The 26457-nt window shown below is 35.8% G+C and overlaps 1 protein-coding gene across 11 annotated transcripts in view; it reads right to left on the minus strand.

Moving 5' to 3' along the window:
- CNKSR2 (connector enhancer of kinase suppressor of Ras 2) overlaps nucleotides 1-26457 on the minus strand; it is a 224254-nt gene that overhangs the window by 56233 nt on the left and 141564 nt on the right. For all 11 annotated transcript variants that reach the window (XM_083826294.1, XM_083826291.1, XM_083826293.1 and 8 more), the window contains 4 exons: nucleotides 7715-7763; nucleotides 6605-6777; nucleotides 4487-4560; nucleotides 2068-2139 (listed from right to left, as the gene is read on the minus strand). In XM_083826294.1, the coding sequence (XP_083682420.1) occupies nucleotides 2068-2139; nucleotides 4487-4560; nucleotides 6605-6777; nucleotides 7715-7763 (368 nt within the window). The remainder of the gene's footprint in view (nucleotides 1-2067; nucleotides 2140-4486; nucleotides 4561-6604; nucleotides 6778-7714; nucleotides 7764-26457) is intronic.

The following is a 26457-nucleotide window of genomic DNA, read 5'->3' on the forward strand; positions in this document are numbered from 1 at the left end:
AGGGATGAAGGAATGGAACCAGTTCTAACTTTGTTAGACTGCTTTAGCAGTTTTCTAATTTCCTTTATTTCTTGTGCCTCACATATAATAGAACTGCAGTGACTGCATTACACCTGACAAAAATGTACCTCTGAAACCTAATGAAGAACATAAATTGATTAAAACAGTTTTAATTTAACTTTTAATATATTGATTCTGTGTTTGACTTTGGTTAGGCTAGAACATACTTTTAGGTAGGAAGTATTGTATTTTATTACTTCTGCATTTGAAAGATTATTTTTTCAGTAACACGTTTTTGTTCAATATAGAGTTAATTTGTGTATTAAGCTTGTGAAGTTGAACTACTTTTTATCATATATTAAACAAAGTGGATCAAATAAAAATATATGGTGAGACTGTGATGTCAATTCAGACATAAGAATTTCAAGAAATTCCATAGACATTGATGGAGTTATTTTCAATTTACATGTGCATAATTCATATCAAAATTTGGTCTAGCTCTTTCTGAAAGAACTGGTAAGCATATATTTCAAAATATGATAAAAAGACGATTCATGTTGCAAAGTTAAAAATCTTCTAGTTCTTAAGTTAGTTTTAGATTGTGCAATATATTTTTAACATATTGATGCACATTTCCCTCTGATTTCTGATTACTGAAGTGTTATATAAATTTTTATCCTCAGAAACAAGTCACCTTGTCATACTGACTGAGGACTTACTGACAGAAATGATTTATCTGCTGCTGTAGTTCAGGATATGCTGAATAGACCGTGCCATTATTCTATTTGCTGTGCTGTTTGAGTGACTGGCTTGACAGAGTTATCTAGTAAAGGCAAGCCTAAAATTTTACAAACAAATAAAAAGGTTTTAAGTTTTCTAAATGATGAGAGACTTTTGAAATGAGTTTCAGTCATGCATGAACCTTTGAAAATGTTACCAGACAGCTATTTCTAAATAAAGGCAAACACAGAATAGTACTAGTATACTTTTTCAGTCAAACATTATCAGTAAAGTACTGGCAGTACCCTGATGCCGATTGGCCAGGTACCTGAATCTAGTACACACAGGAGAGGTTAAATCATGACCACAGCACTAACTAATGAGTTTTATGAGTTGAGTTTTATCTCCTTTTTCTCCTGTTTTAACAGCAATTTTACTCAGCTAGGATGTCCACAGACATTACGTAAGTCAGAACAATTATCAGGTTACAATCATAGATGTTTGTTTGTGTCCTGTCATATGATGAAAACTACATATTATTTTGAACTGAATTAGTTTTAATTTATGCTATGAAAATAAATGAAATGATCCTCCAAATATTTGAATAGGCATTGGATCCATGATTTTGTCTTTTACATTAAATAAGCGTAATTGTGTTTATGCTGAAATCTCAATTTTTTTTTTGAAAAATTGGCTTAATATAGGTACAGTTAAGCTCAGCACACAAAGAGCTGAGACTTAAAACCTCAGTCTTTTCAAGTTGCTGAGATTTTCCCCACTAACTTCCTTAAAGTCAAACTTTCACTTCAATTTGTAGGTTAAATTCATGTTGGTGGAGGGAATCTGCACAACAAATTGCTTTAATCTCTAACTCCTTTTTCAAGTTTGGCATAAGAATAATCAGTTACTGTTATAAATCCTTCTCCAACTTATCACTCCTTCAAGAGCCAGAAATAGAAGCATCCCCAGAGCAAGTATCACATGTCCGTGGAGGTATGCTGGGAAGCAGAGTTGGAGATGTTGCACGTTTTCAGGTGTCACACAGCTAAGAACAGCTTTACAGAAAACTTGAATTCTGAAATTGTGTTTATGGGTTATTTTCAAAAATTGCTTTTTGCTTCTTAGTAGAAAGATAGAATCTTGTTTCTAAAAATCTTCAAATCTTTGTTTCAAAAAAGCTATTTTTTGCATGAGTTGAATATTTAGCATATGCAGACAAAAAATGCTACTCTGCACTTATTTTCTTAACTGTTAATTTCTTAGATAAACATGTAATTTATTATCACTAACTTCAAGGAAGTGCCATGTTTAAGGGATGATTTCTTGACCTTTGCTTGACTTCCTTACCTGTTCATATCATCTAGATGTTCAGCAGCAAAATAAAAACTTTTGATCTTAGGATGGCAGGCTTTGAATGCACTGTAGAGGAAAAACATAATTATAAAAAGGTAATAGCACATTTTTTTTTTTTTTATAAATTAGCATGGTCACCAAGCAATCGGTTCAGATTTCCTGACTTATTAGAAGCCTCCCGACATGTTATACAAATATAACATCCTTGATCCTTGTGGATCCCTCCCAACACAGAATATTCTATAATTCTTTGATTCTAACATTTAGGATTGTGCCAGATTTCACTGACTGAAGTGTTCTGCAAGTACCCCTTTCTAAACAATATTTGAATCATGTGTGTATAAGTAGACTGTATACCTACAGCATAGTACATTTGGACAAAGTTAACCAGGTAAGGATACAGTTTTATTTATTAGGCAATTTTACAGATATACTGTAGGTGTCAAGTTTTTCTGAACAGAAAATTGACCAAACAATTTATTCAATACAACAGAAAAACTCTCAGTCCTGGTGATTTCTGACATCCCAATGACCTTGACATTACCTTTAGCTCTAACGACTGCATTTCAAACAGAAAAATGTGATGCACTGATTGACTTTTGAAAAGCTGTTATAAATCAACAACGTGTTCTTGAGGTCATTCTAAGCAACGGGCAATTACATCTCATCTTTTCTTTCCCCCAAAGTAATCAACATGACTAGGCTGAGAGAATTACTGCATTTCATACATAATATGAAATAAATTACTTGAAAGAATTTTGTAACTATGTGGATAAAGATTTATGGTGAAGTTCTTGAAGATCTAGAAAATGCACCAGAAAGTAATTAATAATTTACAGTACAGAAGAATCATTTTTCCAAATACCCTGAAGGTCTCCCTTAAAATAAGAAAATGAAAAAAATGCCTAACAGTCCTGAAGAAAATAAGGAAAACTGCAAGCATGGTGTACAAAAAGCATCAGTACCATTTTTCTGAACTACAATGGATTATATATATATATATCATATATATAATAATTCCCTTTCTAGACCATTGTTGGTTTTTTTTTTTTAGAAAAATGGTAATGATGTTCTTCATGTATCATGCTTGCAGTTTTTAATATATGTTTGTATGTGTATGTACATATATATATATATATAGAAACTGGGTACGTGAAATTGAAATCCACGAAAGGTAGCACTAGTGAAAGCAGCATGTAAAAATGAGACAAAAAGGACTCCTACACTGTAGACCATTACACAATGTTATAGAAGTGAAAGCAGATATGCAGTGACCTCTGCTCACTTTAGAAACACATCAAGTTACTGAGACGCAAAATTTGGCTTAAAGTTGTTACAGCACTTGTCATCTGAATTCTTAGAGTGGTTTTTTTTTTTTTTTCCCTTCATCTGCCACCCAAGAGATAAGGAATTTTAACAACCACATTTTATATACTACTATCTAGCAAATACTACCAAGTTAAAAAAAAAAAAAAAACAAAAAAACAATTCAAACAGGGTGCAGTTCTGAGAAATAGGTTGAGTTTATGTTGCTGCCCCAAAAAGCATAAAAATGAAGCACTTCAGCAACATAGCCCAAGGACACAGGGCACAATACAATAAACACAAGCTGATATTTATTTTTTTTTTAAAGGCAATTTTATTTTCTGCCCTATGAAATCATCATGAAGAGCAGAGATCATCCTGCAGAGCTATGTAGACAAACTGATACAAGGTCAGTCTCTTCTTTATAACTGTACATACTATAAGTCATATTGTTTTACTTTTGCAATGGCTTTTCTGTACAATTTTCAGTGATTCTACAGCCTCAATAAACTTCAGTCAAATAACAGTAAGAACCATTAGAAGGCAACTTAAAAAGTTTTCACTCTAAAAATACATTTGTGAGAGAATGCACCTATCATGTCACTACATATGCTTGCACCTGCATCTAAATGAAGAATGGGTTCATGCAATGGTGCAAACCCGGACACCAGCAAATACAGCTAGGTGAGAAGAAAAGTTACTTTAAAGCTTTAGTTCATACCCCAGAAAGAGAAAATAACTGTCACTCTCTTGTTTTACTCTGCCTCGGGACTGACATACTGTGCCAGCACAGTTTGAGATTATGCAAACTAATTTGGAGTTACATAAAAGATGGATGCTTGGACATGAATCTGGAGACTTTTGTGTGTGTGTGTGCATGCGCGGATGGTTTCTTGAGCTTAAAGGTTTCAGATAAAAAACAACAACCCCAAATACAAATACTGTATTTGACTGTTCTGTATGATTTAATTCTGTGATTTAGCCAAATAATCTTTGTAACAAAGTCCATTATGTCACTGTTTAAAGGGATAACCTTGTCCTTTGTTCCACTTTTTCTATTGTATCATTGTTCCTATTGTATCACTGCATTACTTTTGAGCATACTTACTATTTCTTTCGGCATTCACTAGCTCTGTCAATTTTAAATTCAGGTAGACTGATGAATCCTTCTGCTTTTTCATCCTGCAAAGATAGTTCTAAATAGTACTGTTGTTAAGGTGTCAGAAAAAAAAAATACATACTGAAAACTTAAGGATATTTTCACTTGCCTGCTTCTTACATAAGGAATACCGATGTATGCTCTGCTCTGGCAAACCTCCCACAGAATTCACTGGGACTTTTGCCAAAGTAGTAAGACAGATCCCTTGGTATAAAATACAATTTTAAATACCTGGTTTTCTCAAACAATTTCACAGCTGAACCAACATTTGAAAATATACAAAATGACCAAATATATTTAGGCAATTAGTTACTGTAATTAGTTAATTTCAGGGGAGAATGGACTAATTAGTAAGCAGAAATGCAGCGTACTGTAAGAAATAGGGGGAAAAAAAGTGACTTAAATGTGTGTGGTTTACTATCTTTATACAATATCACAGCTAGGATATATGACATCTCTTCAGCTACCGTTATCTCTCTCTAGCACATAAAGAAGACATCTGACCTACCTCCCCTCTCAAGACTTGCACACAGCTTATTTTATCAGATACTCAATCTTTCTTGACTCTTCACAAATTGAGAAAATTATTTTAAGCCACTAATACATCAATACCACAGACTCTCTTATTTGACTGTCCATAACTTTGCATAAGAAATTAATACAAGATCATGACAGTGGAGCTGCAGAAAACGCAACTGTATTTTAATGAATTCCACAGAATTACATCTTGTTCTCTCAGAATCTTCCAGTAATATATGTTACATATGCAGTCTATATGACTATTTGCTTTCTAATAAATAAATAAATGACAGATATTAGCATATAAAACTGGAACTGGAGTTGTTCTGTGGGAGGTACAAGGTTGTAAGAAGTACTGAGTTCGCAGGTACTTTAAAAACAAAAGGAAAAAGAATAAATCTGTTATTTCTTTTTTCTTGCATGGTTGCCTAAGGAAAAAAAAAATCCATTGGTGAGGTAGCTGAGGTCTCAAAAATAACAGTCTCAGAAAGTCAAGGGAATCTGAGGCAGGAGGGAGACAGAGAAACCACTGCCCTCTCCAAGGGAGAGCATCATGCAACTCAATGGTTCCTTAGACCCACTAGCCACAACTGGTGACCAGTCAATGTTCTTGTAGCTATGAATTTCTGCCCTGATGAAGACCTTGTAGGAGGGAAGATGAGGAGGAGGGAGTCAGGGTTATTGATCTGAAGCTGGGATGAAGGCACAAATGCAATGAGTGTGTGGGAAAACAGGCTTCAGTAACTACTTGTGGTACAACTTGCTTTCTATCTACACAGGGAGAAGTCTGGGATCAAAATACTTTAAAAAAATTGCACAAAAGCAAAATTAAAATAACAAATGATTAAAATAACAAGTAAGGCAGTCCAAGACTAAGTCCATTCACAGGTTGGCAATGATTTTACCTCAGGATACTTACTAATGAGACTAGCAGGGTTTAATTTTAAAGTTTTCTACTTGACTGGCAAAACACTTTTCTACTAAAGCTGATATAGATAAGCATGTACAAAGCAAAACATGTTGTACAATCAAAGCTGTACACAATTCAGTTGGGCTGCTCTGGAGATCCTAAATTCAATGTACATAAGCACTGAAATCATAACAAATATACAAAGAAGGAACAACAGGAGAACACAACTGAAAAAACAAAAGCATCTTCTGTAATTGCCAGAGCTTTTGATGATTTCATTGGCACAGATAAACAAGGAACACTAGACAGCACATCATTGAAGTTTACACTCTCATGACTAAGCTTGAATGACAAGATTAAATAACTACCTTTTCCCTTTCAATGGTTTGAGGATAGATTTATTCTAAAATGGTGAGAGCACGACACTGAAAAGTATGCTTTTTCTGCTTGTAGTAAAAGGTGAATTTGAAGGACCAAATCTCCTTAGACTTTAATGGTAAATTAGTTAACATCAGTATGATTATTTGGGTGAATAAAGTTTTTTGCATATATAAGCACTCAAAGCACTGGCTTTCCACAAAACCATGTCAATAGCACTGCACAGGGGATTTGATGAAGCATTGAGCATATAGGCTTACCTCTTCATTGATATACCAATAGAGAGATGTATCTTTCAGGACGAACCAATATTTTTTCCATTTCTGGGAGAAATAACTCTTGGCATCTTTCTTCTTCCAAAGCCAGCCTTCACAGTCTCCTCGGCCAAGATCTTTACAAGAGATCCGTCTTTTGCTTTTACCAGGAATAGGAGCTGAAAATGACGAGTTGATGTGAAAGTGTTTGGCTTGTCCACTAAGTCAACAAGCCAGGTAGCCATAAAGCACTACATACTTGCTTCAGAAAATTAATTAAAATTTTCAACTTCAATATGCCATTATTAAATTACAACAAACCTTTTATTTGGGCCACAAAATACCTTAAAAAACCAACCAAACAAACAAAACAACAAAAAAAACACAACAAACAACAAAGCAAACCCAAACAAACCAGGTTCAGCAACCCAGAGAGCTCATATTCTATAGATGAGACAAAAAGAAAAAAAGCAATACAGAAAGAGATGTTATAGAGGAATGAAAGGCAAGATATTTAAGTTAAGAAAAATGGTTATTTATAATTTTCAACAAATTAATACTTCATGTCACATCAAAGCACACAACATATAAATTCATGTACTTTCACACCTAGCTACTAATTGTTTAATAGTCTTGTAAAATAAAACTATGTAAATACTTGATGGGTATTCAGGAATCTCTCTTTGTACCTTCTTTTGCAGCTAAACATTTCCTAAGGCCTTTGTACTTCTACATCAAAGGAAAACAGTTTATTGTGATATAATTACCAGACAGATAAGGTAATGAGCAATGGCTGCACTGACACGTTATACTCACACAGCTGCAAAAACAGCCCTGGCCCCGAAACATACTACAGTCTACATGTTAAAAAAAAATAAAAAAATCAGTAGTTATATGCTTATAAGGTAAGAGGATATTATGAGACATTGGTAATGGACTAACAGCTTCTCAATATGATGTTCAATGAACTCAATATGTGTTCAACTGAACTATACTTTTGATTGGAGCTAACAAGTTCTAGTTGTTCTAACATAGTTCTGAAGTTTTGGCATATGTACACACTCATGCTTTCGATTCCCTTCCAACCAATAACATCAAAACAAATTTAATTTTTACCTTTGTTCTTCTTTTTACTTTTCTGCTGTAGAGAAGACTGCTGAAATGTCTACAAGAAAATCAAAACAAAAGAAGTGATAATAGAGTGTTTATATTCAACCATATGATTATTATAAAAGCAGTGCAATGTTGCGAACACTAAAGTCATCACCATTTAACACTTTCAACCAACAGCCTTCTAGGCTTAAGAAAACTGGCATCTTTGGTCATAAAGAGGTAACATGTTCTTAAGGTTGTAAAGCAAAAGCACACAGTGAAAAATATTAAAATAGGCCACAAATTAGTCTGCCATTAACAACTGAAATTTCTCTATAAAATCTCTCATTCTGTTAATAAGAATGGAATGTTTTTGTGTTTCCTATGACAGTGAAGCTATGTAGCTCTTGCATTTCTAATAGATGGCCTAATTGTGGTCTTCCTGATATAATTGCTTTAGTTCACTGCCTAATGTAGGTTTGAAGGCAGTGGTATGATGGTCTTTGGGACATCAGATATTTAGGTCAGAAACAGGTCTAATATTTTTAAAGATAACAATAAAATTCTGGTAAATCACAACTGGGAAGAAGTCTTCCAAATCAATATTTTGAAATTGAAACCATATATATATATTATACTTTTTACCAGGTTTTGACTAAAAGTATTTCACTCCAGTTGATCCACTTCCATGAACCAACTCATTGCCTTGGAAATAAGATAGGATGGAAATTATTTCTTTAAGATCCTAACATTAAAAACGGCAATGCATGTAACACATTTCATGGTTATTTCCGTTAAAAAAATACAAAGGCAGATAATCACCATCACTCCAGGCAATTAAAAAAAATAAATCTGTAATTAATCACGTTGGACATTTAATGACACCTTTTTAGTTGTTTTGAATTTTAATTTTGTGTATAGTTAGACAAATGTATTTGTGCTGAAACTAAGAAAAGACCACATTATAGTGACTAAGCATTAAAACCTTTTAGCTTACCACGAATCAATACAAATATCAAAGCTTTTCTGCCATTTGTTAAAAATAAATCTAAGCAATAGCACTGAGAGCCCCATGAGCCTGAATCCTGTTCCTAACTGATAAAACAAACCCTCAGATCACCTTACTCTTTTCAATTTAAAGAGCTGCTTTTCTTTTCATTTTCTCCTCCCCACTTCCTGTGCACCTAAGCTCACATGCAGGAGGCTGAGGCTGAGCTTCCAAGGGATGTCTCTCATCGCACAGCTGCAGCATTCCCAAGCAGCAGATACTAACATGTTAATGGCGGTAAATTACCAGCAATACAATGATAATTAAGTGTAATATCAAGAAATTAACTGACTCAGTAGACACACTGAACCCTGGTAAGCTGCATCTGTCAAGCATTTTGATTCTGAAACAACCTGAGCTTTGAGCAACTGTTTTCACGTTCATCTTGTCCCAGTTTCCAAGAATTCATCTCGCCTACTAATTCTGAAAGCAAAAATAAAAGTAAACGGAAAACAGTGTTCTATACTAAAGAAAGTTGTTAGTAACTCCAAATAATAAATAAAATGGAAAAAAACTGCCACTGAAAAGATGAAATAGATTCTTAACCCAAATGGAAACTTTCATTCCTGAAGAAAATTGGCAACTGTTTATTCATATTCTGAATGACATGTTTTCCAGTTGCCCCAAAATACAAATACTTTCCATTACCCAAAAGCAAGATAACACTTGATGGAAAACACCCTTGATTACCCTGAGCCTCAGTTATTTGAATGTAATCATTTTATGCTGTAATATGTGTTGTTTGAGCTTGTTGTACTTAATAATATACCAAAACTAAACCCTCTGACAAACGTACACTAAGAAGAGTATCAGAAAATCTTATTTATATATATATATTTGCTTGCACTATGAGCAGACTCCAAAGCATACATATTTCAAGAGGAAAACAGATTTATTTATTTATTTATTTATTTTGACAAAGGTGCTAGCCTACTTCTAGATGGTATTTGTCTGACCTATTCTGAGGGCTTGGCTGCACATCCCATCAGCCACTGGAGATTTCATTATGCACTCAAGAGTCATAACAGTTACTCTGTTCCTGCAACTGTTCATTACCAAACTTGCTATGTGGGTTATATTTACTTTCACACTTTTCAAAATGATTGACAGAGTTCTGAAAGCCCATCAGAAACCAACACAGGTGTAAATAGCAATCTGCCCTAGGGTATACCTCTCCATGCTTTTAGGATTATATCATAGTAATGTAACTGTAGAGTCAAAAATTTCCAGGCGGAGGTTCATGCTAAAAAAGAGGTCACCAGCAACCTGTAACTGCATTTATTCCGTTAGCAAAAAAATAATCACATATAGATGTCATAGCAAAATCAGCAGGCACATAATCACAGATCAGCATCGTACTACATACAGCAGAAAGCTTTCAAGAAATGAGACTATCAGGTTTTCTCTCATCCTCAAAATCTGCTTTCAGCTTCTTGATTAGTACCAAGACACTTGCATATATGATCAGAAGGGAAGCAAAACTGAAAGCAAGTCATTAACATTCAGAAGCCTGAAAATATGAATACTTATTATGAACTACTTAGCAGTAATTTGATAGCTCTCTATTTGGAAAACTTATTTAAATAAAAGTGTTAAATAATTTAAGTTTCAATTGGTTTATTTGTTTCATGACAAATAGGAAAGTTAATCAACTGATCTTCCAGTATCAATATTAAATCAGAGCAAAACTGCTATCTATAGAGATGGATATTTGATAAGCTGTGATGACAGAAAATTTCTATTACAGTTGATACCTAAAATAAAAGTAGAAGACAAATGGAAAACAAATGGTTATCAAAACAATTGATTTGGGGGAACTGGTTATTTTACCAAACTTCAAGAATCTAAGGAAGAAGTCCAAATACTTGGGGTCAAACTATTCCTCTAATACTTATATAAAAGCTTCTCTAAGAGCTAACATAAGTGTGTCTGTGACCAACAGAATATGACATCCATGTCCAAAATTATATATATATTCTAATAATTAAATGGACCCTTTGATGGTTACGGAATATGTAGCTTTACTACAAAAGACACCAACTGAAATTTCTTTGAAGATCTGTATTGTCCACAGAGAATAGTGCTAAACCTGATGGCTCCTAAAATCTTGTTTCAGTTATTTGTTTCTTCACATTTTTCTCAGGGATTCTCCACTTCGTCATTTTTGGAAAGTTGGAAGAGAGTACCAGGTTATGGCAATAACAATCTCCAACTCTTACCTACATCTGAGCTCATTATGATTGGGAAGGAAAACAGCAGTTGTCTTTATTAGTTTTTTTGTTTTTTTTTTAAAGCTCAAGTCAAAACCAATTTTTCTCAAGCTGCAAGTTTAGACATTAAGGAACTATTTACAGTCATACAGTTCCTCTTTGTCACTCTAAGATAACTTGCTCTAGTTTGAGCAGAGTAGCTTGTAACTTTCTGCTGCAGATAGAAAAGTCAGTATCTGGAAAAAAAATAAAAGGACAGTTGGTGCTGCCAATTTGATCAATCTCTCACACTCAATAATTTGACTACATTGACAATGTTCTGATTTCGCAGTGTTGATGCACCGTATATAAGTTTCTCTGTACTTGGTATGTTGAGATCCAAAATTTTTGGAGATGAAAAGTGAAAAAGGGGAAAAATTCAAGGCTACTTATTGTCATACTACCCATCACTGTTAACAACTCATACTTAATAGTCATGTATTCCCAACAATGGCATTTTGCTAAATCTTTTTGTTCACCATCTTGTTTAGTCTCCATTAAGAGCTAAAGACAGGTAGTATTAATCATTTTCACATATGTTTATGCAAAACATAGTTTTCAAGGACTTTGTTACAAAGGTATCATGACAGAAGACCTCTGGGAGTTCAGGAAGATTGAAACCCGCTGCCAATTAGCAATAGAATTGCATTCACAATAAATAACTCTTTCATTTGCAGCAAGGCCAAGTACTGACCTCTTGTTATGTTAGCTCTCAAAACAAGCAAAAAGATTATAGTCAGCTAGGTCTTTAAGCTAGCTGAATCCACACAGGGCATCTGCAAGGATTTTTTTTTTATTTTTATTTTTAGAACAAGAGCTGAAGCTGAGCCCAGAGAGGACTTTATTGGCATAGGAGAGAGAAGATGAGGCGTGAGTTAATTCTCTGAAGGAATCAGTTATCAAGGCTAAGGGTCAGATGAAACATACTTACTACACAGCTTACTGTGAGGGTGACAGAGCACTGGAACAGGTTGCCCGGGAAGTGTGGGGAGTCTCCTTCTCTGAAGGAGTCTCCTTCTCCTTCAAAACTTGTTTGGATGCAATCCTGTGCAATGTGCTTTAGGTGACCCTGCTTGGCAGAGGGGTTGGGCTAGATGATCTCCAGAAGTCCCTTCCAACCTCAACCATTCTGTGATTCTGTCACCTACAGCTGAAATAACACTCAACAGAGAATCTACTAAAAAGTGGAATGGGGAAAGTCTGTGCTCTCCAAGTTATGATGTGATTGCCGAGCCACTTTCCATCATCTATCAGTGGAAATGGTCAACCGGAGGTGTCCCAGATGACTGGAGACTTGCTAATGTAATACCTATCTATAAGAAGGGTTGTAAGGAGGACCCAGGGAACTACAGGCCTGTCAGTCTACCCTCGGTGCGAGGAAAGGTGATGGAACAGGTCATCTTGAATGCAATCACGCAATGTATTCGGGACAATCTAGGGATCAGGCCCAGTCAGCATGGGTTCATGAAAGGGGTCATGAAAGGCAAGTCCTGCCTGACCAACCTCATCTTCTTCTATGACCGGGTGACCTGCCTGGTGGATGAGAGAAAGCCTGTTGATGTAGTCTGCCTAGACTTCAGCAAAGCCTTTGACATGGTCTCCCACATTATTCTCCTGGAAAAGCTGGCAGCCCATGGCTTGGACAGGTACACTCTTTGATGGGTTAAAAACTGTCTGGACAGCCAGGCCCAGAGAGTGGTGGTGAACAGAGTGAAATCCAGCTGGTGATCAGTCATGAGTGGTGTTCCCCAGGGGTCGGTATTGGGAACCACCTTCTTTAATATCTTTATTGATGAGGTGGTGGAATCACCGTCCCTGGGGGTGTTAAAGGAAAGGCTGGATGTTGTCCTTAGGGACATGGTTTAGCAGTAATATTGGTGGTACGGGGACAGTTGGACCAGATGATCTTGGAGGTCTTTTCCAACCTTAATAATTTTATGATCCTATCTAGGATTGTTTTGTGTATTGACTGGACTTCAGGGACTGCTAAAAGAAAGAATATCTGCAAAAAAATATTTGAGTTTGGCAAATCTAATCATGTCAGGTCATGGGGGATGTTTTAGGATATGCTACTATTCCTGTATTCACTAACTGTATCTGACTGTACAAATCCTACTGTATTCTGTTTTCATCTTACATTTTGCTGCTTGTTTGTTCATTTTTCATTTGCATTCTGGATTTTGAACTTCTCATATATTCAACATTGTCTAACTTATCTGTGGCTACAAACTATTTAGTTGCCAAAAATGGCATCAAGTAGCACTAAGTTGCGAATAAAGTATTTTTAATACATTACAAGAGCTCTAGTTTACAAAATGCCTTTAAAAGCAGGGATAGGTAAAATGCAAATACAGTAAATGGGATGGCCGATATGAGAGAAAATCTAATACAAAAGCACAGTGGTGAATTTATGAAAGGAAAGCCAGAAATGTTTCCTAAACTCAAGTCACAAGCTGATCACAAAACAGTCATCATACATGAGTAATTCATAAATCCATAGCAAGTTGGAATCAAAAGTGATTTACAGGCAAAAGACATCGCAGTTGATTAACAATGCCCCAAAACCTTCAGTCTCGCCTCCCCAAAGCAAAATTTATTGGATCAAATCTTGATCTTTTGGCGCTTTGGTAACGCATACTTTTTCTTTCCCTTCACAGCTCTGTGCTCTTGAGCACACTCTATAATAAAATATCATGGCTGGATTTAAAAGGACATTCACTGGGCATTCACTGAGGTTCTAGCTAAGACATTTAATACTAAAACACAGTATGAACATTATATATGAACAGACTTTTAAATTTGAAGTTTTGTAGTACAAACAAAATGCCAAAAAGCCAGAATCCTTCTACTAAATATCCTGTGGATATTTTATATGGCAGGTACTTTTAAATGGCAGGTACTTCAGACAGAAGCATGAATCACTGGTCCTGTCAAATGGGTTGTGAGGCACAGACACATTAACAGTCAGTGGAAGAATGGATCCCCGAATGGGCTTGGTATGTTTTCCTGTTTTCTTCCTCCTCCCTTACTTTTACTTTTTCAGTACGAAAATAAGTACTGCTTAAGAATAAGAAAAATAATTACTATAATAACATATAATATAATAAGAATAGTACTGCTTTGCAAGGTCTTTCAATGTTAAGACCAAATGAATGCGTATTTGCAAAAGTTGGTAAAGCAATAGCTTTTGTAGCAGCAGTCAAAAAGTCCATTGCCAGCAAGATTTTTTTTACATTTAACTGACAACTCATGTCTCTATTCCTATTCATACTCCTTCTCCCCCTTTCCCACAGAAGCCTTTGAAAGGCATCTAGGAAGTATAAGAGCTACAGTACATGGCTATGCCACTTATCACGCATAATTACAGTTCTGACTGGGTTCCTGTATTTTTGGAGCTCCATCCATGACATCACAACACATGCAATTTATTAGTGACTGCAAGGATAAACAGTATGTGTCTTGACAGAAACATGCTAAAGACCGTTTTACTGTTAAACGTGGCCATCAACACTGAAGCTGCCCACTTTCTAGATACCTGTCCTGATACGGTTATATCGCCTGTGCAGGAATCTCTCCTTATTACTAAGTCTACAAAGGTTGATAAAATCAAAGATATCTAATCATATAACTTTTATTATAGCTGCCTCTCCAAGAGGAATATTCTAGCTAAGGACAAAACTGTGGTTGTCTGAAATCTGATAGTAAGCACAGATTTCTCTATTGAGGGATTCTTATTCATTCTCCCATTCCCAACTTTTTCATGTAATGTTGGTGTATTCTGTTGTAAATGTTGCATTTAAGGGATGTTTTGCACTAGTCTGTGCAAAGTTGTTAGCACAACACATGCAAAACTTAGGCAAATTAAACTTTTTTATTTTTATTTTTTTTTAAATCTTCAGGCCATATCAAGAAAATTATATCGTTGTCCTAATTTCTACCACCAGGAAAAGTTTTTCCTTTTAGCCATTAAGCCATAGGACTCTCCAACTGAAATACAGAAGCAGTAAAACTTCTGGACAATAATAAAATCTAAATGATTTTGATATGATCAAACATCTTCCTCCACTGTCTTTTATACCAACAGAACAAGGACTGAAGCACTGTCATAGCTGCCTGAAGCAAATGAGAATAAAAAGTTCAGCTAGACAAGTGCTGTTTATTAGAATAATTTATTCTGAGATCATTCTTCTGCTTTGCATCTACTCTGAAACATGTAAGTTTTGTACCTCCCACGCTGCTTTTATTGACAGTAAGTAATCTAGGAAGGCTTCAGAAACTATGTATTATTTAATGGCAAATGTCCAAGTTGCATCAGTTGTTCCATTCTGCATCCATTGTGGTCATTGCTGCATTCATTTAAGAAGGAAAAAGAAACTTAATCATAACCCAGTACAGAATAGTACTGAACCCTTTATTTTTATTTCTACTCCCCAGTAATTCCCAGATTCATCTTTTATTGAATTGAAAGGACCAGTCAGAGAATCACAAAATGCTTGAGGAAGGAGGGCACCTGTGAAGATCGTCTCCTGTTGATCAAAGCATGGTCACCTAGAGCAGGTTGCTGAGGGCCATGTCCTGTTGGGTTTTGAATATCTCTAATATATTATCTAATATATCTCTAATATAATATTTTGAATATCTCTAAGGACGGAGACTCCACAAACTCTCTGGGCAACCTGCTCCAGTGCTGAAGCATCCTCCCAGTAAAAACAGCTTTTCTTATATTTATATGGAATTTCCTGTAATTCAGTTTTTGTCCATTGCCTCTTGTCCTTTCATCAGTGAGAAGAGCCCACCACATGTGTACTCCAAAAACATTATGGACTGCTTATGCCCTGCAGTGTTGTTCCTACAGCAGACATAAGTCAATCAAACAAACCTCAGTTGCCCCCTACACCTAGATGCTTATTGTAGAAGGAGTACATACACAGCTGCTTCTGCAGGAGCTGTTACCAACACTTCTGAGTATGTCCTTATGCATGATCTCTCTTTCCTATTGCTCAGTCTGGCTGTGCAACAGAGAAAGGTGCAGGGGATGTAGGTACCCTGTAATGAACGAGGGCAGAACTGCTTCAAGGAATATAAACTCTTACAAGTCTCTGTTAGCACTCAGGCATAATATTCTTCCAATGAAAGAAACAGAAAACTCATTTTGACTTTCAATAGTACTACGTTTTTGGTGAAAAAAGTCAATAAAACAAAATTGTACATTTCTAGAGCTAGGAGGTTACAAAGACTTTGGTGAAACAGGAAATGAGTACATAGGTGTGTGTGAAAGAAGCAGTATTAGCAAAGAAGATACACAAGACAGTCACTGAAATGCTTTTTTGATCATCTTTAGAAGACAAAGCATACAAGGCCAAATTTGCTCTTTTTCAGTGATGAAATATTTGTACTGTTCATCAGGAGAAAACGTTATCTACTGGTTACATTACTGTTAAGGACAAGTCATTATAATCATTTCCAAGGCTTGGAGATGTCCCTGCATTTGTACCCTTCAGGACTAAAATGACATTTCCAGAAAGTAGTGCTTTCAGCCTCTTTATCTGTGGCACCATGCTACCAGGAATAGCTTGCAGTATTAGCTGTAGTAATAATCACACATCAGTACTGAATCCAGGTAGCTCTTGACTACCTAGAAATAACACAATATTTAACAGAGTGGAAGTTTCCATGAGGAAATGAGGGAAAGAGTAATTTGTACCTTAGCCATTGCACATTCTGTAAAAACTCATGCCCAACAGTTTGATTGCATCTATGAATTAAGGTAAAAAAATAACAGTCCATTGCAGGATAAAAGTCGCATAACTTGCTGGAATTTAGTGAGATTTCCTCTGAACATAAGATGAAACAGCACTTCTCGGAAGGTGGGGAAAGGTAATATTAGGTCTTTTTAATTCTACGTTGGCCATCGTGACCTTATGGGTACAAAACAACTTACAAAATTAGTTTTACACTTCATTCTAAAGTCAGCAGTCATTAGTGTTAGAAACATTATTTACTAAGGACAACCTGACAATACTTCAGAAGTGGACAAAAAGCAGTTATTGCTATATGAAGAATATGAAGTTTTTTTCCTCCACAGTACAGTAACAGATGGATTGACTGACTCACAGATCAGGCACTAAGCAACAAGTACTTCTTTCCAGTAAAACAGAAACATCTTATAAAATAGCTTCTGTTCAGGAGCCACACTGCTGCAAAGAGCCATTTTCCTCCTAGTATAACCATACAACTTCCCACATTTTCTGTCAGCATTAGGCTCGTAGGGACCACCGTCGTGTAAGTGGGGCAGAGGAATAGGGCAGAGACTCCTGCTGAGTCAAAACCACTACTTTGAAAAATCACTGGTTTGGAGACAATTGTGCTGCCTGTCAAAGCATTTTGATCAAATGGTATTCTGAAATGTGTATCTGCTCACCCTTAATTCAAACAACATTTTCACCATTCAGAGTATAAGATTTTTACAATGTCAAATTTCATGACTCACGCCAGTCAATGTCCGTGATCCACTGCTTTCATAATCCTGATATTTTCCTTTTGCAAAAAGGAGTACAGAGGGGAGACAGCTGAGAAGTCAAGACCCAGACGTAACTTCCCATAGATGTGACATTCCCCACCATATTGCAGTAATAACTCATGCTGAGTCCACTCTGTACAATGCCTTACACTTCTTCGCTACAATATACCATGCTTAATCTCTTTATCAAAGGGGAATGACCAAGGGACTAAATCACTTTTTTTTTGCATTAAAAAATCTCTCAACTGTGCTATTGTGATTGTATCAACTACAGTTAATATAAATTACTGGTGTAGAAACAATGTTAATTCCTTCTACCTACAAAGGTAGAAGTCTTCTATCACGCAATAAAAGTAGGATGTAACAAGGAATGATTAAATGAAACAGATAACAGAAAAAATACAGAATGGGGATGTGAAAGGAAATTAGGAAATGTACTGAGCTGGGAGATTTATTAGTCGATAGATCTACATCTCTTGACAATGTAAAATTACACTTTCAGAGCATTATATCATATGTAGTAGGGGATAAATCTATACTGGCAGAGCTGGACTAGATGACCTTTACAGTAATTCTCTCACTTTTGAAGAATTCCTCAGCTTCATCATGGAAAGGAATTATAACAGGCCATTTTTTTCCCTCATGCTCAGATGCAAAAAAAGATAACAGATATTTATTTTTTTTCCACAGAGGAGTTCAATTGTGCTTCATGATGACCTATAAACCAATCTCTACTGTGTTTTGCTTTGCTGCAATAGCAATTCTGAATTTTAATAAAAATTACAGAGTATATGAAAATAGATATAAAGTCTCCCATATCCAACACCTTCAAATTTCATTTCAGCAATCAGTTCCCCAAAAAGAGAAAACTCATGGTATTGACTAATCCTTTCAAAGAGAAAAAATATACAGATCTGAAAATATTCTCTCATCTGTGACAACGATAATACTCCTTGGGAAGAATACAGGTATTATTCCATATAATTAAAATAATTTAGCACTCCTTCCTGAGAATACAAAATATTACAATTTGACAAACAAAATGCTTAAACAGAAGTCAGTATAGAAGCTGTACTTGCACTTCTACTTTCTTAAAGCTTGAGTTCAAAGGAGTGAGAATCTAGAACTGGCAGAACAAATGTGAGATTATTGAGACACTTTCACAATATAATTTTCGTTTAATAGTGATATTACAACAGAAACTATGTCTTAAATCTGGACAAGTTACTATTCTTTCAGTCATTGCTGAAATCTCTGTATTATCACTCACCTCCAACTATTTTGGCCATGAGGACAGCCGAACAGTGGAACAGGTTGGCCATGAGCAAACTCCATCTTTAGAAGTTTTCAAGACCTGACTGGGCAAAGACTTGAACAGCCTGGTCTGACCTCAGAGCTGACCCTGCTTAAAAACGAAGACTGGAGTAGAGACCTCCTGAAGTCCCTCCCAGCCTGAATTATCCTGCTATCCTAATGCACTTTATAGTGCTTTCTGAGACGTGTTTTTTTTCTGTGGCAAAGTCACTAGGAGTGATGACTTTCTCCTGCTGGCAGACTAATTGTAATTTTGTTCTCTTTCCTCTCCTTTCTCCAACATTTCTTCTTGGAATTAAGAGAACCAGACAATCATTCACACAGTTTACCACCTTTTACTTATCCTATCATCAACAATTCATGACCTATTTGAATATGGAGTTTTATAAATTTCTGAATAGGATTAAATGAAGGTGATTAACTGCAACGGTAGAGGACTAAACCCAGGAGGTTCCTCTGTTCCTCTATGTTGATCATGCTAGTCTAAAAATAATACCATGCCATCTTCTATTAGCAAAGAATTTATATGCTGTTTCTCTCTCTTACCTTTTGCCTCAGAAATATAAAAGAAGATTTACTTAGGATTTTTGCCAAACCAGCTGGAATACCTAGATTTACCTTTTAGTGAAACAGTCTTATGGCTAGCCCAATCACTTCCAGCTGTCTCAACTGCCTCATGCAGTAAGGCATGTTTTTCTTATTGCTTAACTGTTTCACCATTTTTGTTTGTTTTATATGCCACACAGTTCACTCATGGTCTAGATGAAGTTCCTGAATTAGTTGCAATGACATAATTACCATTTTTCTGAATCATAGAATCATTTTGTTTGGAAAAGACCTTCAAGATCACAAAGTCCAACCATCAATCTGACCTAGTGTGTCCCATCACCAAACCATGTCCTTTAGTGTCACATCCACAGGCCTCTTACATACTTCCAGGGATAGGGACTCCACCACTTCTCCGGGTAGCATGTTCAAATGCTTGACCACCCTCTCCATGAAGAAATTCTTCCTGATATCTAATCTAAACCTCCCCTGGCACAACTTGAGACCATTAAATCGTGTCTTATCACTCATCACATAAGAAAAGAGACTGATACCCTCCTTACTGGAACCTCCTTTCAGGTAGTTGTAGAGAGCAATAAGGTCTCCCCTCAGCCCCTTTTTCTCCAGACAAAACACCCCGAGTTCCCCTAGCCACTCCACGTAAGACATGTTTTCTAGTCCCTTCACCAGCTTCGTTGCTCTTCTCTGGTCACGCTCAAGCAACTCAATGTCCTTCATGTAGTAAGGGGCCCCAAATTGAACACAATAGTGGATGTATGGTCTCATCAGTGTCAAGGACAAAGGAGTGATCATTGCTCTAGGCCTGCTGGCCACAGTATTTAACGTAATAAACACAAAGGAAGTTATAAAGTGCTGCATTAAAAAAAAAGGAGGACATACAGCAACATTTAAATACTTTCTTTTAGGAGTGCAGAAGCTAGCCAAAGGCTGGAACCACTGTTCTAGCTTGAGAACATGACAAATTCTGCTCTTCTGTCTGAATCAGATGCACAAAACCATGAGTCTTCAACTGAAAAAAACTGAACATGTGCCTAGGCATTCGTATCTGCCTACAGCTAATAGGACATTTGTGGCTTTGACACATGACAGCGCTTCACATTCATGAATACACTAGATAAGAACTTTCCATTCTGTTTGTCTTACTCATTATCCCCTTAGTGATACTTAATTGCTGTTCTTTCCAGTTGCTTCTCAGAGCAGAAGGCCTTCTACAGCTGATTTATAGTAGAGGAAGATGACATGAGAAATGGATATAAGCTAGGTGCTCACGATGCCACAGCAAGATTGGGTATTCTTCCCTGCATTGTACTACATGAAGCATTTTATGAGCACCTTTGCATCTGAATAGCCTTGGAGACTTTTAAAGAACTCCAAACCAGATTATTCTATAACTGCATATGCTTACTCAGCTCTATTTTTACTGCAGAATGATGAGCTCTTTCCACTTCCACATATATGGATCTAGACATTGGCATGGCTTTATTTCCTGGTTCCATGTTCATTGATGGGAAAATGAACAAGGACTTGAAGTTGTAGGACAGGCCAAAATGCTCTTGTACGTCCTCATAAGACTGCAAAAAATAAGGTGAAATATGACCAGCATTACCTACAGAAGAAGATGCAAATGTAGTAAATGCTCCAGTCACCTTCGGAGTGGTATATCCCAGTGTTTAATTTTGACCAGAGTCAAATTATGCAACTTTCAGAATTATTTTAATATTAGTATTTAAATGAAGATGAAAGACCTTGAAGAAGTGATGATCATTTGAATGCTAAGAAAAATCCTGGCAACACGGATGGAAAATATTTTTTCACTATGCACTTAATTTAAACTGGACTTGGATAGCAACTCCTAGACTTTTATTCTATAGTAATTGCTAGTCAAATTATACACCTTTGTGAAAATGGAGAATAAAAAGGAAGAGGGAGTCTTCATTTTTAAACACAACCATAGTTGGACTTCAAATGCTGTGAAGGAGAAAATGTACCAACCCCATCTGTTGTAGTGGTACAAAGACACTATAGATTTCTGACACCTACTTAAAATCTGTGCAATTGCATTTTCAATTTTTTTCCTCTGTAAACTTATTTTTGTTTAATTACAAATATCCATAACAAAAAGTCATCAGACAGAAATTCTTTAAATACTGTCATGCATACAATTATAATTAACTGCTAGTTTTTCTGTTTTATGATTCTATTTATTTATTGTAAACTGCCTTCTGTTATACAGTGCTTATTAGATGCCATTTCTATTCAGAAGTCTTCTGCAATAAATTGATGGGCAGCTTGTGCAAAATTTTATTAGGGAACTCATGCACACATGTTCTGCAGTCTCTTAAGTGCTAGCTACTGTATACTACAATTAAAAGGTTTCATAAATACATGCCTATTGGATTCAAGATTTTTTATTAAAAGAAACAGAGGTACTTCATGTTCAAGTACCTTCTCATTTTGCTTTCTGCAGGGAGGAGTAGGAAGATTAAGAGAAAATCAACCACTTAGGAAGAGATAGCTTTTAAAGTTTTCAAAATTAGGAACTTTAGGTAAATTGTTCTCTGTATTGAGAGCATCCAAATACATACATTTTGAATTGAACTTTTAAAAACATTTTCTTGTATTTTTCTCTGGAGGGGTGGGCGGGAAACTAAAATACCTGGAAATATGCATCCTTTAAGTAGAAAAGATGTTATTTTTCTTAAAAGTTGCTGTCTCCTTTCCAATTTATTATCAGCTAAAAACTGATTTTTACAACAGACTCATAAACAAATGTTCTTCACTTACGGTAGGTTCAACAAGATCCCTGTTGCAACCAATTGAACTCTGTGGGTTCAGACAGATGTTGACCCACCACCTCTACTGAGCAAACCCACCGGGCTGAACTGTTACAGCAACCTCATGAGAAAAAGAGCCTGAAATTATGACCCTGGCTAAATCCCTTACATGCATTGCCTCAGTGTCCTCACTGGCAAAGTAGAAAGGAGAGTGCTTGGATCTCTGTAGGTGCTTATTCCAGCAAGTACTGAAATGATGTAAATGAGGTAAGAGCCACTGAGCTGCACTCCAACCATGTGGATAATTGTATATTCCTAAAGAGGAGAAAAGTAAGTTTGCTGAATATGTATAAATTTCACTGAATTTGCAGGAAAAAAAATACTGATTACTTTCATTTTATTCTTCATTTAAAACCGAAATATTAAAGATAATGCATGTATACATATGTACATGATTCTGAAAAGTATCTTCAGCAAAATTCCTCTCAAACAAATCCTTAATTTCTTTCCTGCACCTGTTCCTGAACCACCTGGTTCCAGATGTGTGATCTTTAAATTGTACATCTTGCTACTAAACTAACTGTTTTCACATACAATTAAAATGACCATGAAAATTACTGTAGTTCCTGGGTTAAACAATTTTTATCTGGTTATCTGCAAAATGAGAAGCTTAAAACACCTTTTGGTTTGCTTTTCCCGTGACAAGTAAGTCATCAGGTATTGTTTAATACATACAAAGAAGTGAGCAGGCAGGAGGGGTCAGGGGAGAAGGGCAGTAATATGGCGTAGGCTGGGAAAAAGTTTGTAAGCAAGGTTGCTTTTTCTTGTATAACCCCCTGCTATAGGCTGCAACCTGCTCTTCCCATAGCAGTGTTGTTTCTAGATTAACAGAAAGGTGTATGAATCTAGAAAGGAGCTTATTATTATTAACTTGATGCAGAACTTCTTCTGACTCATGACACAATCTCCCTCCTAAATAACTATATTATTTTTCTGTAACAAAAACAAAGCACAATGCACTAAGGAAATTCCTATACAGAATAATATAATGAACTTAAAAAACTATAATCATGTGTCAGAGCTTTCATCTCTTGTGCCCCAAAGGTCCAAGACAATTTTAACTGCACCATTTTGTATCTACAACAATAGATCATTTTGAACACCTTCTTGCACACTAGATTAGCAGCAGCTCAAACAGTTTGCCTTGGCTTAATAAAAAACATTAACTCTCTGTGTTGGTAGTTCTTCAGCAGTACTGAGGAGGAAAAATATAATGCAAAAACAACAACTTGGCAAGATATCAATGTATGCTGGAAGTGTTTTCTGGAATGGAGAACAAAACAAAGCAAAGTGGTGAAGAGATTTTGTAAACGAGGATTAAAAATACTGTAAGTAGACACGAGAATACAATATAGTTTTTATTTTGCTTTTATACTGTTTATATCAGTTTATACTGTTTATATTCAGTGGACATAGCTAGATGCAGTTCACTTTTCAAGGTCATAACTGAAATGCTCCCTTGACCAGAGTTTTTGATTGTCAATGCAGGTCAATGACATAAACAAAATTCCTAAAACTAGTAATTTTATGCAAATTTAGTATACTGACATTCAAGAAAATGATAGGCTACCATATTCTTGTGATCACTTCAGAATATAACAAACACACTTTGAATCAGCTGGCATCTTTCAGATGACAACTTTCAGCAAATAAACAATAACCATGCACTTCTAAATTACCACAGCAAAAAAATTTTTAACGCCCTTCACTTTGTTTGTAAGACAAAAAACATACCACTTCTGTTGTGGTAATTTAATTCACCAGGGTAGTTTTTTGATCAAAGATTTTTCTTTTCAGAGCCATTTATAAAAGCAGTAGAAGCAAGGAGTTGAAGTCAGCGTAATTGTAAAAGCTGCTTTTCTGCAGAAAACTGCCACAGCTAAAAAGGTAATCAGCCTGCACATGTAAATGGCTACAAAACTGAAAAGGAAGGAGACCTGGAATTGTAAATAGGAATTCATGATTAACTGAATAATCCAAAATTATTTAACATCTATATTAAAAGACTCAAGAAGAATGAAGTGATTATTGAATAAAGGTAACACACAACTGAAGACTGGTGAAAGACATGGATGAGATCTGAATGCTGAGTGAGCTGCATGGTTTGTGTTCCAGGGAATTCAGAAAAAGAAAGAGAGAGAGAAAGAGAAAAGAAAATAGAGAAAAAAACACCGAAGTGTGTGTATGTGTTTAATTTCACACAGAATTTCCATCATTTCAAATCAAAGGTTTCAGAAGCTCCATTCCACAGCAGACCCCAGACTGCTATAGCTTCAGTACTCCATGCTACAGACTGGGGAATCACAAAGACACACCTGGGGACCCAGAGCCCTTACTCTCTGATATTTCATGCTTGGGGCTGCTTCAGAATCACAGATTATTCAGCAAGGGCACCCAAGAAGTTTTATGTTTCAACATACCAAGCATACAAGAACAAAGAATGCAAGACTTAAATAACTGGATTGGGAATACCAATCTTGCAAATCAGTGATTTGGAAAAGTGATATAATGGTAAAAAATAAAACCAGGTAATAAACATGCTCCTATTCCAAGTCTATGGTTAAAATGGGTAAACAGTCCTTTAAATTTTTAAAAAGAGAGGCAGTGAGTGGGAATAGGAAGGACACATTATCTTTCTATCTGGTTCGCTCCTAGAATTTTATGTCCTGTTCTGGCATACAAACTTTAGGAAGGACATTTAAGATACTTAGGATACATTGGGATGAAAAATGAGGAGTTGAAAGAATTATGAGAATAACGAAAGGTTGTGAAAACACTCTGATAACAAATCCAGGATGGATATTCTATTTCTTTTAAGCAAAAGAAGGCTAAGGCTACAAAGTGATTTGATTAGAACTTGTCAGTTTCTACACTGGGAGATAAAATTTGGTAACAAAAGACCCGTAAACGTAGAGGACAAAGGCACAGCTATATCTAAGATTGGACATAAAAGCCAGGTAAACACAGACTAACAGGTGAAAACTTTTAACATAAAGAGACACCAGGGATTGTAGCCACTTAATATGCATGGTATTCTCTAGTAGTTGGACCTAATACTAATGACTTAGGCACTGCCAAGGAGATAGGTTCAAGTTCATCTACAGCAACTCTTTCACTACTATTAATGCAGTTTTTGGAGTTACCACCATTCCTCTTGCACTGCACTCATGCTCATCCAGAAGCTCCCATTTCCAGGTAGTCAAAATTTTTGTGAAAACTAGGTAGCTGATGTTAAAAAGAAAACCAAAATTTTCTAATAGGACAATGTTTACCAACCTCCAAGATACTATTTTAAATTTAAACATTAAATATGTTTCCCTTCTCCTATTTGTTGTCTATAATTTCATAAAATTATACTACAGTCAGACATAAGCTCCTTGGGTTTTATCTGTATTACTTCGTTCCTTATCTGCTCATTGAACTGTGTATTTAAAGTTTAAAAAAAAAAATCTGCACAATTTATTACAAAACCCCTGTTTGCTGGCGTGGACTCCTTATAGTCTTGTTTCTCAGCTCATCTGCAGCAATTATTAGTTCTCTCTGTATTTATCTCCTATTCTTTTCTTTATCATTAGTAACAGAAATTCTGAAAAGCAAATTATTATGCTCTATGCTTTTACAGTATATTCAGCAATCCCTTCTATGTTTGCTTATTTCAGACCAGAGTGTAAATAGGCTCTGCTTTGTGGCAAAGACATGTAGTCCCTTCTGCAAACTAGATTAGGGTTTCTCATGGCAGTACGCTTGGGTGCCACCACCATAAAAATGTAACCGTATTGCACTGCATGGTGGCAGCCGGCTGGCTTCCAGTGATAGGACATTATAGGGTTGTGAATGCTTTGTGAAGAGCTCCTTCCCATTTCTCTTGAGGACAAATCAATGGCCCAAGCTTCCTCTTTCTGTTTACTTTACACATTTCACTTCAAACCCAATTAGCAGATCAATACCAATTTGCATTTTGAAGAACAAACAGCCTTTGTTTATTTTTACAAGTAGTTAAACTCCCATTAAAATTGCAAAATGATGCTAAAGATTTAATGGCATCATAGAGCCATCCATTAATTGCAACAGAACACAATAATTATTATCATATGGTGGTGGAACTTGTGGGGTTAACATTTAAGGTGTATTTTGCAGATGGGTATCCAACCTACATGAAAAATATTGGTTCTTAATTCTAAGTTTGCTACTCTTAAGTAAATTTCACACAAGAATTTTGAAGAATTTTACAGTTC

Source organism: Anser anser, assembly GCF_964211835.1.
Source record: "Anser anser genome assembly, chromosome: 1".
Classification (NCBI taxonomy): domain Eukaryota; kingdom Metazoa; phylum Chordata; class Aves; order Anseriformes; family Anatidae; genus Anser; species Anser anser.